Genomic DNA, 17,283 nt, shown 5'->3' on the forward strand with positions numbered 1-17,283 from the left:
CTAGTTAAGAATAGTTCCCCAGCTCCTGCTAAAGGTAGCCATATAACAGCTCCGGCAATTTTAGAGATAAAAGTGGAACTTGTACAAGTGAGGATCTAATACAAATGATCTTGATAGAAATAAGGATCTAATGTATAACATGCTGACTGTAGTTGATAACAAAAAGAGATACAAATAGAAGTCTGCTTAACAAAGCTACCAGGTGTTTGATATAAGAAAGCAGGTCTGGCAAGCATGAAACTTTGTCCTTGCTACATCCTGCTACATCCCAGAGCATGTACATGAAACTTAGGAGTACTGGTGCCATTTTTTGCCCTAAGGAAGGCAGACCCTTTTTCTGGGTGGTACAGTGGAAAGACTCAAGGCACTTGGATCCTGATAGCATGCCTCAAGAAGCTGCTGCACCAGCTACGGATTCTGGACTTGATACATGAGAAGAATAAACCAAAAGTTGTTGGTCAGTGGTACCACTTGCTAACACTTGAGAATTCAATGTCTCTTGCCCTCCTTTTCCCTTAAGAGGCTCCTTAGTGTTGTGCTCCTAGAATTTATTAGCCTTAAAAATAAAAGTCAGTTATTTTACCAGCAACATGGGTTTGAGAATAGTAGACAGTTGCAATTCAGGATATACAAGCTACTACAAAACCATAGACAAGTCAGGAGAACAAGGAGGGGATTGCTCTTTTACAGAGGAAAGAGGGAATTTGGTGGAGTTGTGATAAAATGTCCATTGGAGTATACTGAGAGCTTGAAGTGGAATGCTTTTTCATTGGCTGAGTTGTGACAGTCTCATTGGCTAGGCTGTTGCCAGGCAAGGAGAAAACCTTCCTTCTTCCTGCTGGGGGTTAGTAAAGTAGGCTTCTTGTTAGGAATGCAAGGTATGGCTCTGTTGTTTCTGCAAAGGGCTGTAAGGTGTGATATATGTGAGCTCCCCTCTCTGGCTTCCCAACTCCATTTTTAAGTGACATTTTCTTTATTCCGTTTCACAAATTTCCAAGCAAGTACAGCCACATGCTAATCAACATGCCTATGGTCTCCTCTATTTCAACCCCACTTTATAATTCTATAACTTCTCACTGACCCCCTGCCCAACACACAAAGGTCCTGCAACATGAGTTTTTATTCAGTTAGTATCACCAAGACTTCCTTTTTCATGGAAAGAGAGGTCTAGAGCTTGAAGTGAAATAAGGTCCAACAGCGGGAGGTGTCAAATCAAAGAAAGCTCTTCAGGGTACCCAGCAGTATACTTCACAAGATCTGCTCAAATCCCAATAATTTCCTTTTTTCTCTGATTCAATCTGAATTTTCTCAAGAATAAACTGGTCTTAAATTGTATTCTTCTTGGGATCCCTGGGTGGCGCAGCGGTTTGGCGCCTGCCTTTGGCCCAGGGCGCAATCCTGGAGACCTGGGATCGAATCCCACGTCGGGCTCCCGGTGCATGGAGCCTGCTTCTCCCTCTGCCTATGTCTCTGCCTCTCTCTCTGACTATCATAAATGATAAATAAATTTAAAAAAAAATTGTATTCTTCTTAAATCTGGACATAGTTTAAATAAATTTCTGTAGATTAAGCATGAAATCATGGCCCAATTTCAAGAATGTTTTTTAAAAATAAACCCAGTGCTCGCTTCGGCAGCACATATACTAAAACTGGAACGATACAGAGAAGATTAGCATGGCCCCTGTGCAAGGATGACACGCAAATTCGTGAAGCGTTCCATATTTAAAAATATATATATAAAATAAAATAAAATAAATAAAATAAAACAAAACCAGGGAACACCTGGGTGGCTCAGTGGTTGAGCATCTACTTTGGGCTCAGGTCATGATCCTGAGGTCCTGGGATTGAGTCCCACATTGGGCTCCCCATAGGAAGCCTACTTCTCCCTCTGCCTATGTCTCTGCCTCTCTCTCTCTGTGTCTCTCATGAATAAATAAAATCTTTAAAAAATAATAAAAAGGGCAGCCCCGGTGGTGCAGCGGTTTAGCGCCACCTGCAGCCCAGGGCGTGATCCTGGAGACCCTGGATCAGGTCCCACGTCGGGCTCTCTGCATGGGGCCTGCTTCTCCCTCTGCCTGTGTCTCTGCCTCTCTCTCTCTCTGTCTCTATGAATAAATAAATAAAAATCATAATAATAATAATAAAAAGTAAAAATGGGGGACGTCTGGGTGGCTCAGTGGTTGAGCATCTGCCTTTGGCTCAGGTCATGATCCCAGGGTCCTGGGATCGAGTCCTACATCGGGCTCCCCAGAGAGAGCCTGCTTTTCCCTCTGCCTATGTCTCTGCCTCTCTTTGGGTATCTCTCATGAATAAATAAATAAATCTTTAAAAAATAAAAAAATAAAAAATGTTTTTTTGAAAATACATTAAGAACCAAAATCTAATGCCGAACTTTGCTTGTTTTCAGCAGCCAGATTTATATAATTTCTGGAACATCTATAACTCAAAACCAATTAATGGCAGTTATTTATTATATACAACTCATTTTATTCTCAAGATAACAATATACTTTTTTTTTTTCCCTCATTATACTTTTGAGGAGGATAGGGAAAACAGGCTCAGAGAGGATCTGGTCTTACACCCATTAAGTGGCAGAGAAGGCATCAAACTCAAGACTACCTAGTTCTGAGTCTGTTTTCTTAACTTTCAGGATACTTTGTGTCTTGCTCAACATACAGAACATTCATCCCTGCTGAAGACTGGGTCTTAAAGTTCTAAGAATTCGGGGAGGGTAGGAGATTGGCATTTTCATACAAATCTTTCCACAATGTTATATCTCAAATTTTATTCTCCAGCATGAAGTCTCTGGTGTCGAACAAGTGCTGAGCTGTGTCTGAAGGATTTCCCACATTCAACACATTCATAAGGTTTTTCTCCAGTGTGAATTCTGTAATGTTCACTAAGGTGTGCTTGTTTGCGGAAAGTTTTTTCACACTCACTACACTTGTAAAGTTTCTCTCCAGTGTGAGTTCTCTCATGCTCAACAAGGGAGGAGTTCTGAGTGAAGGCTTTACCACATTTAGTACATGTGTAAGGCTTCTCTCCTGAATGAATTCTCTGATGCTGCATGAGGCATGTACTCTGATTAAAGGCTTTCCCACATTCATTACACTTATAAGGTTTATCTCCAGAATGACTTCTCTGGTGACGAGTAAGGCAAATGCTTTGACTAAAGGCTTTGCCACATTCGATGCATTTATACGGTTTCTCTCCAGTATGAATTCGCAGGTGTTTGATAAGGGATGGACTCTGACAAAAGGCTTTGCCACATTCCATGCATTTATAGGGTTTCTCTCCAGTATGAATTCTCAGATGCTGAACAAGGATTGCTTTTGTTTGAAAGGCTTTCTCGCATTCGATACATTTATATGGTTTCTCTCCTGTGTGAATTCTCAAATGTTGAGTAAGATTTGACTGTTTACGGAAACAAGTTCCACACTCATTACATATGTAGGGCTTCTCTCCCGTGTGAATCCTCTGATGCTGGGTAAGAGATGATCTCTGAGTAAAGAATTTCCCACATTCACTACACTTTGAAGGTTTCTTCCGCATGTTACGACTCTGAGGGTTCATGTGCAGTGGAATCTGGCTGGAACTCATGCTGCTTGTAATACAAGGAATGTCTGTCCAGTAGTTTCAGGTTTAGAGGAAACTCTCTCCCAAAATCATGATATTTCCAAAGTGCTTTCTCAGAGATGATTATGGTTACAGTAACACTGTCCTGGGAAAGCTTTGGGTATATGAGTACATGAACTGTCCTCTTGGGCATTCCTGCAGGATATGCCTCCTCCACCTTCTTCAGCATGTGTCTTCACCTTCTCCAAATGCAAACCCCAGACAACCAGGTTCTCTGACACTCCACAGCTTCCACAAGTCATTTAACACTGTTGTGTCAGGCTTGGTGTTCTTGCCTGAAAAAAAAAAAATCATGAAGGAAAATGTCCTGTATGAAGAACAAGGGACCTGCATTGTGGAATCTTGATTTTATCCTCTTCTCAATAATGGAGATGGATCACAATGACCTAGAGAAAAAATTAGATAATAGGGAGAAGAGATTAAGTAGTGACAGGTCTTGGGAAATCTATAAAATTCCCTATTGTGATTGTGGAACACTTAAATACTAAAAAATGAATCCAGGTAATTTAGGATTATCCAGAGTGATAAACAGTAGGATGTGAAAGGGATAAGCATACTAATCTTGGGTAAATTCATGTTAGGGAAAATTACCACCTACCTACAGTCTCTACTCCTCAAAAAATAGGTGAAAAGTAATTATATTTTCTTAGGTTGCCTGTAAACAATATCTTGTTCATGCCATTTGAGAAAGTACAAGCTTACATCATTGTCTAGGGACACTCAGAATTTCTCTTTAAGATTTCAAAGGTGTGCCTGGATGGCTCAGTTCAGTAAAGATCCAACTCTTGGTTTTGGCTCAGGTCATGATCTCAGGGTCCTGGGATCGAGCCCCATGTTGGGCTCTCTGTGCTCAGTGGGGAGTCTTCTTCAGATTCTCTCTCATCCTCTCCTCTGCTGCTCCCCCCTTCTCTTTCTAAAAATAAGTAATTCTTTAAAATATTTTATTTATTCATGAGAGACATGGAGGGAGAGCCAGAGACAAAGGCAGAGGGAGAAGCAGGCTCCCTACAGGGAACATGATGTGAGACTCAATCCCAGGATCTCAGGATCATAATTTGAGCCAAAGGCAGATGCTCAACCAGTGAGCCACCCAGGTACCCCCTTAAATATTATTAAAAAAAAAAAAAAGGCTTTCCAAGTTGTAACTTCTACTAGGTCGATCACACTAATCCTTCCTATTCACTCACTTTAATGGTGTCTTTTTGGAACTCTCTCTCCAAAATATTCAGCATCTGTAGCTCTCTCCCTAGGACCATCTGGAAGATCTTTAGGTTTGAAAATAGAGCCCTGCTTACTAAAAGTAAAATATTGTTTTGTTTGAAGAAAAATAGGATGGGGTGGTCCTTGGGGAAGAGATTCCTATTGGACAGTAACTTGACTATAGCATGATGGTCCAGAATCTGGCCCTCACCTTTGATACTAATGAAATGCTTCAGAATCTGATGTATACTAATCATATTCACAAGGTGATGTAGAAAACAGTCACTTTGCTGATCTACACTGAAAAATATATATGCTCAATGTCCAGCTGGTTGACACATTCTCTCCACTATAGAAAAACTGTATAAGAACCAAATCATAAAAAAAAAGTCATTGAGGACACTCCTTAGAACTGGAGAAAGAGAAATACTTAGATGATCTGAATGGCATCAGACTTTGAAACCCTGATGCTCTGAATAAGGGCACACAGAATCTGAGAGCAGATACTTAGGTGCCACACATCAGCAACATCTTCCCTGAATAGTGCCAGAGACATTGACACATTCTTATTCTCTAAGGCCCCTGTTTACTTTAGTTTTTTAATGTAAATTATACATGAATATATCCTCACTTTAAAATATTTAGATAATACAGAAAGATGTAGGATAAATTAGTCATTTTTTTCCTCACCATCCCACCCTACTCAAGTAAACCCATTTCCTTCCTTTTTTTAAATATATATTTTTTTATTTTATTCATGAGAGACACAGAGACAGGCAGAGGGAGAAGCAGGCTTCATGCAAGGAGCCTGACGCAGGATTCAATCCAGGTCTCCAGGATCACGTCCCGGGTCAAAGGCGCTAAACTGCTGAGCCACCCAGACTGCCCCAAACTATTTCCTTCCTAATTAACATTAACTCTAGAGTATATTCTTTCAGTCTTTTTTTTTTTTTTTTAAGATTTTTATCTATTCATGAGAAACACACAGAAAGAGAGGCAAAGACACAGGCAGAGGGAGAAGCAGGCTCCCTGCAAGGAACCCGATGTGAGACTCAATCCCAGATCCCGGGATCACACCCTGAGCCAAAGGCAGATGCTCAACCATTGAGCCACCCAATCATCCCTTTTCAGTCTTTTTTCTACACATTTTATTCTCTCTACATAGATAAAATTGTTCTATAGGTTCTATTGTGCTATTGCTTTTTTCTTTTTACACTAAAGAATGTGTCTTCAAAATCATTTCTTGTTAGTACATATGGGTCTACCCTAAGAGTTAGTTGGTATACACTGGTATCTCTGCACAAACTGTTTACAGTCAGAGACTGATCTGATTGGGTAGTACTGTACTGCATTGGTTGCTAAATATATTGAATATTTTTCCTGAACATAGCTATCTTTATTTTTTGTGTACTTCCAGTACAGATACACTGTATATAAAATTTAATGCCAGGTGGTTTAAACAGCTAAACATAAAACCAAAACTCTAACCACACTTTCATTTCCTTTATTTTTATTGTCTCAGAAAGTGTTGTTGTTGTTTTACCACACAAAGAATGCATACTCATTCTAAAAAAACAGTCCACAAAGGAAATTACTTGAAATCCTATCACCTAGTGAAAATACACTTGGTTTTTTGACAGCCTTTTCTTTTAGCCATCTCTCAGTGCATGTACACAAACACATACACATATATTATGCCTACATATTAAACTAAACTGAGTTCGTCAGCCATAAACAGTCACAGTCTATTCATAGAGTTCCTATAGCCTAAGAATCCAGTTCATACAATACTGTTCTTACTGAATTTAACAAATCCCCAAGCTCCATGTTGCTTTCTGATGCCCCATAATAATGGAAGTTGCTATTACTTAGGCTCTTGTTTCAGAGTCAGGAACCCATTCATATTCTTTGAGGACACACTTAAACCACTTTTGTGATGAGTCTTCCAGTAATTTACTACCAGTTTTCCCATATCTGACTGCTACACCATTAAGACATGATAGTTACCAGTTCAGTGAGTAGCTACCAGGTAACTGTAGCTATTCTTGCTACAGTTTAAGTACATGTGATATAAAATTAGTATATTATCTGATCTGTCCAAAACAATTACTCTATTGCCTGCTTCCACAACGGGCCATAATCAGTCTGATTTTAATAAGATGGGGCCATTTCCGAGTGGTTCTGTGTTTTCAGTCTGCAGTGTTTAGGTGTAGTGGTCACTGGTGGGTCGTTTCACAATAGCTCTGCCACCACTTGTGAATGAACACCCCCATCCTGGGCTCTCTAGTTAGATTTCACTTACCCAGAGATAAGCCGTTAGGAACACAAACAACACTGGTTTGTCTTCTGGGGCCTTCTCTTGAGGGAGGGCAGGCATCTGAGGCATGGAGGGAAAGGAAAAAGCACCCATAAATTGTAAGCCTACTTCCTTCCTATTCTGAACTCAGAGGAACTCAGGAATAGCCAATCCCTAGCCGAATAACTATTTTAAGTCTGAATGAAGAATCAGAACAGTATCACCAATGCGGCACCTGGGTGGTACAGGTGGGTAAGTGGTTGACTCTTGGTTATGGCTCAGGTCATGATTTCAAAGTGGTGAAATCAAGCCCCACATGAGTTCCAAGCTCAGCATGGAGTCTCCTTAAGACTCTCAATCCCTCTCCCTCTGCCCTTCCTCCTACATGCAAATGCACATGCTCACTCTCTAAAAAGTCTTTTTAAAAAAGTATCACTAATGACCAAAATCAGTAAGTGGGTAGTCCTCCAAGAGACCTGACACTGCACAAAGAAAGGGGGCAGTCCTCCTAAGAACTATCCTCAAGTAAAAATACCTCCACAAGAGAGAAAGTTGGATCCAAAGGCCCCTCCCCAAACCTACTGGAAAAGCCATTGACTTCAAAAGTCAAAAACTGGGGCCATGATAGAGGGCATTAGAATAAACGCTGGCCTGAGTCAGGAAGTCTGCATTCTAGTCAGGGCTTTGCTACTGACTTGTTCAGTGACCTAAAGCTAGTCACTCACTCAGTCTTATCTGTGAATTGAAAGTGGAAAACTAGTACCAACATTCTGTAATCCTTTGATTCCAAAAACACACGGGAAAAGAGCAAAAACCTCAAGTCCAGTCCATCTTTGATTGAGGCTGGTTATTCATTTATTTGAAAAATACTAACTGCACAGGTACTCTGTCAGAGAATAGGCTGAGTCAACAGCAAGGAAACTCCCCTCCAGTTATCTTACCAGAATCAGAGGTAGAGGAATTTCAGGAAAATTAGACTGCATTTAGTCAGGCAGCATGTAGGAGAAAGGACAAGGGGAGTCTTTTGGAAGATGTTAAGGACACCTCCTGGGAAGAAAGCTTTTAAGAACTCCCTCTGAATGGGGAGGAAAGAACAGCTATTAAAAGCCAGGGATCAGGGAACCCTGGGTGGCGCAGTGGTTTAGCGCCTGCCTTTGGCCCAGGGCGCGATCCTGGAGACCCGGAATCGAGTCCCGCGTCGGGCTCCCGGTGCATGGAGCCTGCTTCTCCCTCTGCCTGTGTCTCTGCCTCTCTCTCTGTGTGTGACTATCATAAATAAATAAAAATTAAAAAAAAATAATTAAAAAAAAAATAAAAGCCAGGGATCTGATGACCAGTCCAATCCATCCCAATCCACTAGCACCCCCTATCGGACACTGAACAAACTACTACTTTGTATTTTTTATTTTTTATTTTTTTCGACAGAGTATACAAAGTAACTACTACTTTTTAAACTTGTACGAATATTCAACTCAAATGTGAACCACTACACTTCTCATAGGTGGGTTTTTTTTTTTTTTGCAAGGCCTTTTCTCCTTTACGTTCTCAAAGAATTTCACATACCTCTACTGCAGCACTTTCTACTGTTTTGATGCGCTGATTATATTTGTCTTCCTCTGATAAACCTGAAGTATGGCGTGGACTTCGGGGCCAGGACTCGGTTTGAATCCCTGCTCTACCATATATGAGCAAATGATAGTGGGAAGTTACTTAACCTTTTCGAGGTCATTTCTCAAACGTCATATGGACTAAATAATGACTTTATAGGGTTGTGATGATGCATGAATGAGTTAATACATGGGAAGCCTTTAGAAAAAAGCCTTCAATAGTACCTGCTGTTAAAGTCTTGGGTCTATATGTCCTCACAGGTACCTATTTTGTTGCTATGAGAGGAGATTAAAAGCTTAAAGGAAGTTGATAACTCTCGCATATAATCATTCAACCCGCTCGACTTTGTCAAGTGGCAAAGCAAGAAACAGCACTGGCTTCTGGAAATCAGAGAACTGAAGGAATCAGAAGTTCGCTTCGTCCCCGAAGTACATACAACGGGTACCCAGGTCTCCCGATTCCCAGAACAGGCTCTCGAACAGGCTTCGCCTTTCTCTCTTCAGGACCCCGCGGCACCCGACCCCTCCTCCAAGGGTCTCCGCGCGAGGAAGAGGCGCTGCGGCGGGCCGGCCCCGGCTCCGAGGGAGGGGCGACCACAAAACCGTCGCAGCTGCGCACCGCCGACTCGACACGCACGGCGCTGCCTGCGACACCTGGCGGCACCTTGCAGCCAGCGCCCGCCGCGCCGGGCCCGCGTGACGTCAGCAGTCCGCGCCGCCGTCAGACCCCTGTGGTCTCCTCTCTAGGAAGGCGGGAGTGGCTCCCTCTCGGTGCTTCCTCCCCGGCCCAGAGCTGGGGGTTCAGCCCGACACCGGAGCCCCAGCTGCAGAAACAGCCGTAAACCCACCTCACCGCGCTCCTTCCCAGAGTAAGGAAACCGAACCGAAGAGACTGCTGGCCTGGACCACAAGGCGCTTTTACTGTTCATTCTGCAACTTTCCTTATCTTCCTAAAAACTCTTCCGTGTCACTGACTTTTGGAGGGCTTCTCAAAGCTGGCTTCAACTTTTCTTACATTCTCACCTGCCAGAAAACTGGCCTCCTCACAGGCACCCCAAGCACCCTCTGCTTTAGGATCTTTGTTCAACAGTTGGCCCTAAGAACATTAGAGCTCTGTTTTCAGGTCAAGTCCCTGATTTTCAGCGTGCAAACTTGGGCAAGTTATTTACTTCTCTGTAGCTGTTTCCTGACTTATAGAACAGAAAATAATAATGGCACCGCATTTCAGGTTACCATGAGGATTAAATGAGGTTAATATATGTAATTACTAGCACTAAAAAAAGTTCAGTAGGGGATCCCTGGGTGGCTCAGCGGTTTGGCGCCTGCCTTCAGCCCAGGGCGTGATCCTGGAGTCCAGGGATGGAGTCCCACGTCTGGCTCCTGCATGGAGACTGCTTCTCCTTCTGCTTGTGTCTCTGCCTCTCTCTCCCTCTCTCTGTGTATCTCATGAATAAATAAAATCTTAAAAAAAAAAAAAAAAGTTTGTCCTATCATGCTCCACAGATTCCAGCTTGTCCTCTTTGTTCTGCATTGGCTTCACGGGACCTTGCCAGCCTTCAAGGCCCTCATCACCACTGCTGCAAAACTTCATATCTTACTGAGACTTGCTCAGGAATACTTGCACATACAGGCTCCTCTTGACTGTATTCCTGAGATGAAGGCATGGGCGGCAGGGCACCTGATACACTTACAGGCATTCTTACTGATGTGCAAGCTCTGGGAAATACAGTTGTCTACTGTACAATCCATAGGGGGCACTCAATAAACACTGGGAAAAAATGAATGAGATGCAATAGAGAAGTTATCTGCTTAAATTTCCAGACTGGCTGTTTTACCTTTAGGAGGCTGAAATTAGGAGTGAAGATGCCCCAGACTAAGGCCATCACTAACCCTGTTCAGCTAAAAGAGGATCCTTTGTAGAACTGTCAGCTGACATGCCAGGGAACAATAATGGTGAGTTCATCTTACTTTTTACCAAGTGTCACATTCTCAGCACTTCTTTGGAATCAAATAGCAAGTTCTCCGCCACCCCCACCCCCAGCCCTCTGCACAAGCCCTAACATCCCACAGGTCAGAAAGCCTAGGCCTAATCATTTTTTCCCGTTTAAGCTTCAAAGAATCTAAGTCAGCAGTCTCTGCTGTGTAGGAACTAACTCCGGAGTGGAGTACCATAGAGCAATTTACCAGAAACATGAATCTGTGGCTTAATACAATTTGGGCTAAACTTCCTTCAATGAGGTGGAAAATGGGAGTGGGGGGTGGGCAGGGGAAGAGTGGCTACCAAAAACTTTCCACAAAAGTGACCTTAGCTTTGCAGTGGTCATTAGCTCAAGGGCAGTGAAAATTAAAGCCACCTGGGGTAAAAGCTAGACTTCTGTATTATGTAGGCAGAAAGGTGAAATCAAAATGTAAAACCAATGTACTTCTCACACTTATACACAGGAAGGTCTGTAGGCAAAAAAAAAGCTTTTTGATCTAAAATGAGCTCCCAGGGGAGCCTGGCTGGCTCAGTTGATAGAGCATGTGACTAGTCATCTCTGGGTTGTGAGTTTGAGCCCCATGTTGGTGTAGAGATTACTTTAAAATATTAAAATGAGCTCCTCCCATCCCCACAAGCAGGCCAAAATTGAAGTCCTATGTGGTCACCTCTATAATAATTATAACTAAAGAGGCATCATGGAACAGAGGTATGACTAATAAAGAGAAATCTGAAGGAAAAGTGAAAAAGGACATGGGAGTTTAAATTCCACTTGACACTTACTAGCTATGTGACCTTGGGCAAGACCATCCACCTTTCTGTTTTCTCTACTGTTGCTCTGAGGATATGATGTGGCCTCATCCCATGTTCTTCTGAAATCACAGAATAAATTTCAGCACACTGAGAATAAGCAACACATCGCAGTTCTTTATCATCTGGAGCCAGGTAAAGCCATGAACTCAGGAAATGCTTCCACATTGGAATTGCTAAACTCAAAAGCTCTCCTGCCAGACCAGCAACACTATTCAACTCCTACTTCCTATTTCAGGGATATTCCAGCTGACATAGTTGTACTTCTACAGCTGCAAGCATTTGCCTCTTCCTGTAGACTCTGACATCAACATATCTGTAAGTACTTTGCTAAACTGTGATGGGACATTTAAATGGCTAATTTGTAACAAAACAACCTTATGACAAGTTTTTTTTTTTCTTGCTACAAAATATTACTTTTTCTTAAGGGACCCCCTGCTTAATATAAGGGCACAATCTGTATCTTTGGGAAAGATTCAGAATTCTTGCACCTGGCAAACACTTCAGTGGCATACTCATACTCTGCACACCTCCTTTCTGCTGGCAACTGTGGACCTAAGTCACACCCTGCAGGTAGGCATGGAGAAATCTCTGACTCAATATTTTAATTGAGCTCAACAAATATTTACTAATCACAAGGAAGTGCCAGATACTGTGGATACAAAGATGAATAAATAAATATCACATGGTTCCTGCTCTAACAGCTGATAGTTCAGTGGGGAGAGAAAGGTTTGTACACAAGCCATTACAATGCAACATGATAAATAAAATGAAGATACAAAATGCAGAAATACAAAATATGTGAGGTCAGAGACAGCTTCAAAGGAGATGTTGCATGAGCACATTCACAAGTGACACAAAATCTGGCAGCCTGGGTGGCTCAGCACTTTATTGCCACCTTCAGCCCAGGGTGTGGTCCTGGACATCCGGCTCCCTGCGTGGAGCCTGCTTCTCCCTTTACCTGTGTCTGTGCCTCTCTGTCTCTTGTGAATAAATAAATAAAATCTTAAAAAAAAAAAAAAAAAGGCGACACAAAAGCTTTCCAGGCAAGCAGAATTAAGGAAGGAAATTGAGGCAATAGGAATAGTATATGCAAAAGGTGCCAAAGATGAGTCCAGCAATGATGTGGAATCACAGGAATTTGTACTGTGAAACAGCATGCAATGCAGGGAAGGCAGCTGAGTGTGATAGCATAGGCATGGCCCAGTGGAGGAGCTTCAGATATCTCTTAAGGGGCTAGGATATTTTGAGGTAACAGTAGAGCTGCCAGTTGTGTCTTACAAATACCATCCAGAAAAATTTGTGAAAGACAGCCTTGTGGGGCAAGCAACTGTAAGACTGATTGTGAAAATAAGAAAATGGTCTAGAAAATAGACTGGGGATTGAACTAAAATGATAGCAATGGAGATGGCTCCTAGATTTAGGAGATGGAAGCAGGATACAGTAGTTGCTTGGATGTGATGACTGACCAAGAGCAATTCCATGATTTGGGACTGGAGTGACTGGGCATGTGACTGGCCAGCAACTGGACCAACAACTGGGAGGCAACTAGGAGCAAATACTTGCAAGTGTGAGAACATGTGATGAGAAAGGCAAGATGACAAGTTCCTTTCCTTCCTGTTTTCTCAGGAAGTTAAAATGGTATCAGACTCTCAGCCTGAGGATTAAAAATTTTTTTGATTTTTGGAAATTCTAACAAGAACTTGAAGATACCTTTCATCCTTAGATTTCCGATTTCTTCCTTAAGAAAACTCTCCCCCACCCCCCAAAAAGAGAACTCTCCCAATTCTAATCTCAAGACTTTATAGACAGTAGTGTATAAATATCTTCATATCAGGAAGTTGCTAAAGTTTCTGGTGGGCAAAATTTGATTAAAATATATTAATTCAACAAATATTTATTGAACATTTACTATGTGCCAGCAATAAATTCTGTAGTGTTATTTTCATTTAGGAAGTACAAATACATCAATATTTTCTTTGAGTAATATTTTTCATGACCATAAAGTTTTAACAGGGTTATTTTTGTCCATAAGGAATTAATTTACTCAATTATGAGTTGCCCCGTGGCAGGTTTTGAGAATATAATCTTCGTAGCTGGAGAGGAAGAGAGTGCCACACTCCCATTAATGGTGATTAATATCTCAAACCACTGCTTACAGGATAGCTGCTCTGGAAAAAAAGAAAAAAAAAAAAAACTAATGCTGAGTTTTAAGTAACCAACCATTCCAGAATCAACTGACTTTGTTTTAACAGTCATTATTTTAAAGACTATATAAGCTTCAGGGCATTGAAATTATTACAAATAGTCAAAAGCAATCCTCACATAATCTCTCAGTTACAGTAAAAAACATGAAAAAGAGTAAGGAGATAAATAGGGGGGAAATGCCCTTTCTCTTAAAAAGAATATCATAGTGGCAAACTGTACTATTCAGGGATTTTAAAAAGAGGTAGTCCTATCTAATACACTTTGCAAATTTATCCCATGAGTGTTTCCCTAGATACTCCTAACCTGCAGGGAAGGGTAAATATCCAAGAATAAGATAGTCCAATAAAAATAGAAACATCTGAAATGTAATAAATCTGCTTATAGTCACCAATGGCATAATTACATGAAATCCAGCTCTCCCTGCTAAAACGACCAATACTCTCTTAAGGACTGGTCCAGCAGCCCCAAGTCCAGCCAACCTAAAAGGCCATCTTCTTTTTTCACTAATGGTTTCTCCTCCCTAAACGTCAATTAACATTTTTTGAACATAGTTAACCCTGGTGGGTCTCTTTCCCCTGGACCCTGCAAACCAGTGGTCCACCCAAACTTGTAAGAGACAGGTGTACACCTTAGTCCAGGGCTGGGATATGAAAGTGAACTGAAAGGTCAAACACAAGCTTCCTGTGCTGGCCTCAGCACCAGCAGCCTAGAGCACATCATTTCCCTCCTGGATGTCAGTGTTCCCCTGGGCAAAGGTTGGACCTTCCTCTTTGTGCCTCTCTAAGCAGATCCGACTCCACAAACTAGCATCATTCAAGAGAAGTTCTTCTTGACCTTCTCCTTCCTTTTTAGCCACAAATTGCCCTCCAGCTTGAAAGGATCAGGAAAGATCTCCCTTACCCTGATAAAAGCCTTCTTCGCAAACATATCTGTAAATGTATCAGCCCAGTTCTTGCCACATATCCCCTTATCTGTTGTATGAATGAATAAGGATTCTTTATTTTCCCTTACTTCCATCTCCCCTTCATGAGAACACTTCTACAGATGACATGTTCAGAGCAGCCTCAGATGTCTGAAGGCTGCTTAGCTCTACCTCAGAACCGCTGCAACTTTCACATTGAATGTTAGGAAATACCCCAGCCGACTGCCACAGAACAGGGGTCACAAGTTGGGAAGGTGGGGCAGGAGTATAGTAAAGGCAACACTAGTGTTAACAAATGGTACCTTAAGATATGAGAGTCACAAGAGAAAGGAGTGGCAGGTGGCAAGGATTTATCCATAAGGCAGGAATTTCCTTTCCACCTTGTATTCCCAGATGCCCAGCTGGAGTAGGCTCTGCATTTTCCAAGCTCCTAACTCCACAACTGGAAATATTTTTCTGAGTGTAATGGTCGATGTTCCTTCATCCTTCCCTCCAAGAACTCTCCTTGCCCCACTGCTCCCAGCCAGATTCCTGGTCACTCTTTCTAGAGAAGCTGTCATAACCTGAACACCAGGGTTATTCACCATTGTGAAGTTTCTGATGTCTGAAAAGGACTGAACTATGTCTGAAGAATTTTCCACATTCAATGCATTCATAAGGTTTCTCACCAGTGTGAATTCTGTAATGTTCACTAAGGTGTGCATACTTGCGAAAAGTTTTCTCACATTCACTACATTTATAAAGCTTCTCACCAGTGTGGGTTCTATGATGTTCAGTAAGAGATGAGCTATGAGCAAAGGCTTTCCCACATTCTTTACATTTATAGGGCTTCTCTCCAGTATGAATTCTCATATGCTGAGTGAGGCAAGTATTCTGATTAAAGCCCTTCCCACATTCACTGCATTTATAGGGTTTTTCTCCAGTGTGACTTCTCTGATGCCGAATGAGGCAAATGCTCTGAATGAAGGCTTTACCACATTCATTGCATTTGTAGGGTCTCTCCCCTGTATGAATTCTCTGATGCTTAGTGAGTGGGGTGCTCTGAGTAAAAGCTTTGCCACATTCCTTACATTTATAGGGTTTTTCTCCAGTGTGAATTCGTTGGTGTTTAATAAGGGATGGGCTCTGACAAAAGGCTTTGCCACATTCCTTACATTTATAGGGTTTCTCTCCAGTATGAATTCTCTGATGCTGAGAAAGGTTTGCCTTTGTTTGGAAAGTTTTCCCACACTGATCACATTTATGAGGCTTTTCCCCAGTGTGAATTCTCTGATGTTGTGTAAGATTTGAGTGTTTGCGAAAAGAAGAGCCACATTCATTGCATAAATAAGGTTTCTCACCAGTGTGAATCCTCTGATGATGAATGAGGTGTGTGTTCTGATTGAATGCCTTCCCACATCTATTACATTTATAAGGTTTCTCTCCAGTGTGAATTCTCTGATGTTCAGTGAGATGTGAATGATTGCGGAAGGAATTCCCACATTCATTACATTTATAAGGTTTCTCTCCAGTATGGATCCTCTGATGCTGAGTAAGAAATGATCGACATCGAAAGGTTTTCCCACATTGCTCACATCCATATGGTTTTACTCCAGTGTGAATTCTTTGATGCTGAACAAGGAAGGAACTACGACTAAAGGCTTTCCCACATTCCTCACATGCATAGGGTCTCTCTCCAGTATGAGTCCTCTGGTGTTGGATAAGAGATGAGCTCTGAGTAAAAGTTTTTCCACATTCGTTACATTCCCAAGACTTTTTCTGTGTAGAGAGAGTTGGACATTTACTTTGGTCTGAAATCTCATTAGTTATGCTACTTGTCTCCCACTGATGTAGGCTCTCTTCTGTAGAAACCCTGAGATGTGTAACAAAGCTAGAGGTCAAAAGCAAGCTTCTCTCAAAATTATATTCTTGGCTAATTGTTTCAGGAGATGCTTCCTTGTGGATAAAAGTTATTTCCCCAAAACCTCCTTCTTGAAAAAGGCATGGTCCAGGAACCTCTCCAGAAGAGTTTTCCTTCATGCTCCCACATGCATATTTTTCTTCAAATATAGAATCCTGGTATGCATCCTCTTGTAATCTCTTTGCTCCTATCCTTGGTGAATCAATTTCAAAGGCATCCTGCTCTGGAACAGACTTGTTCATCAAATCTGAAAGAAAACATCAGAGTGAGTATCTCTTGTGCAGGACAGAGTGGAAGCCTCTGAGGTTATAGGGGCCTAATTCTGACATGTCTCAGTAATAGCATATGAATAAGGGCCAATAAAATCACGTGGAGCAAAGTCATTCAATTACAAGTCATGGAAAAGACCTATAGGAGGGTAAGGGGATCACCATTCATAAGGAATCCCATTTAATGGGCACCTACAGAAACTTAGGAAGCCAGGGACCAGAGATGGTAGAAATAAAAGGACAATGACAAACAATAGCAAGCTGAGATTAGGTCAAGAGAGGAAACATAGATGGTTTCTACTCAGAATGGACAGTGGGAGAATGTAAAAGCAAATGCTAGAAATGAGACAAAATGAGTACTGGGAAAAAGTTAGCCCCAAGAGATGCTCACCACCATCTGTCCCCAACATCCCTAAAAGAAAGGGTAATTTTATTTCTTGAGCTTTAATCAGTTTCT

At 41.8% G+C, this 17,283-nt stretch overlaps 1 protein-coding gene and 1 non-coding gene across 16 annotated transcripts in view; one reads left to right on the forward strand and one right to left on the reverse strand.

The window, feature by feature from the left end:
- Positions 1 to 531: 531 nt before the first annotated feature.
- The window catches only part of LOC140610456 (uncharacterized), a 29,422-nt gene continuing 12,670 nt past the window's right edge, over positions 532 to 17,283 (reverse strand). For 6 of the 15 annotated variants that reach the window (XM_072786553.1, XM_072786548.1, XM_072786551.1 and 3 more), the window contains one exon: positions 13,405 to 16,804. In XM_072786553.1, coding sequence (XP_072642654.1) covers positions 15,234 to 16,799 — 1,566 coding nt within the window. In that variant the 5' untranslated portion in view covers positions 16,800 to 16,804 and the 3' untranslated portion in view covers positions 13,405 to 15,233. Of the gene's footprint in view, positions 4,023 to 7,138; positions 7,214 to 8,695; positions 9,357 to 13,404; positions 16,805 to 17,283 lie in introns of those variants that run through there. The other 9 variants (XM_072786554.1, XM_072786557.1, XM_072786561.1 and 6 more) reach the window with 9 other exon arrangements.
- On the forward strand, positions 1,620 to 1,726 carry LOC140611503 (U6 spliceosomal RNA). Its single transcript, XR_012012653.1, has one exon. It is a non-coding gene; the product is annotated as a U6 spliceosomal RNA (small nuclear RNA).

Source organism: Canis lupus, chromosome 19 (genome assembly GCF_048164855.1).
Source record: "Canis lupus baileyi chromosome 19, mCanLup2.hap1, whole genome shotgun sequence".
NCBI classification, from domain to species: Eukaryota; Metazoa; Chordata; class Mammalia; order Carnivora; family Canidae; genus Canis; species Canis lupus.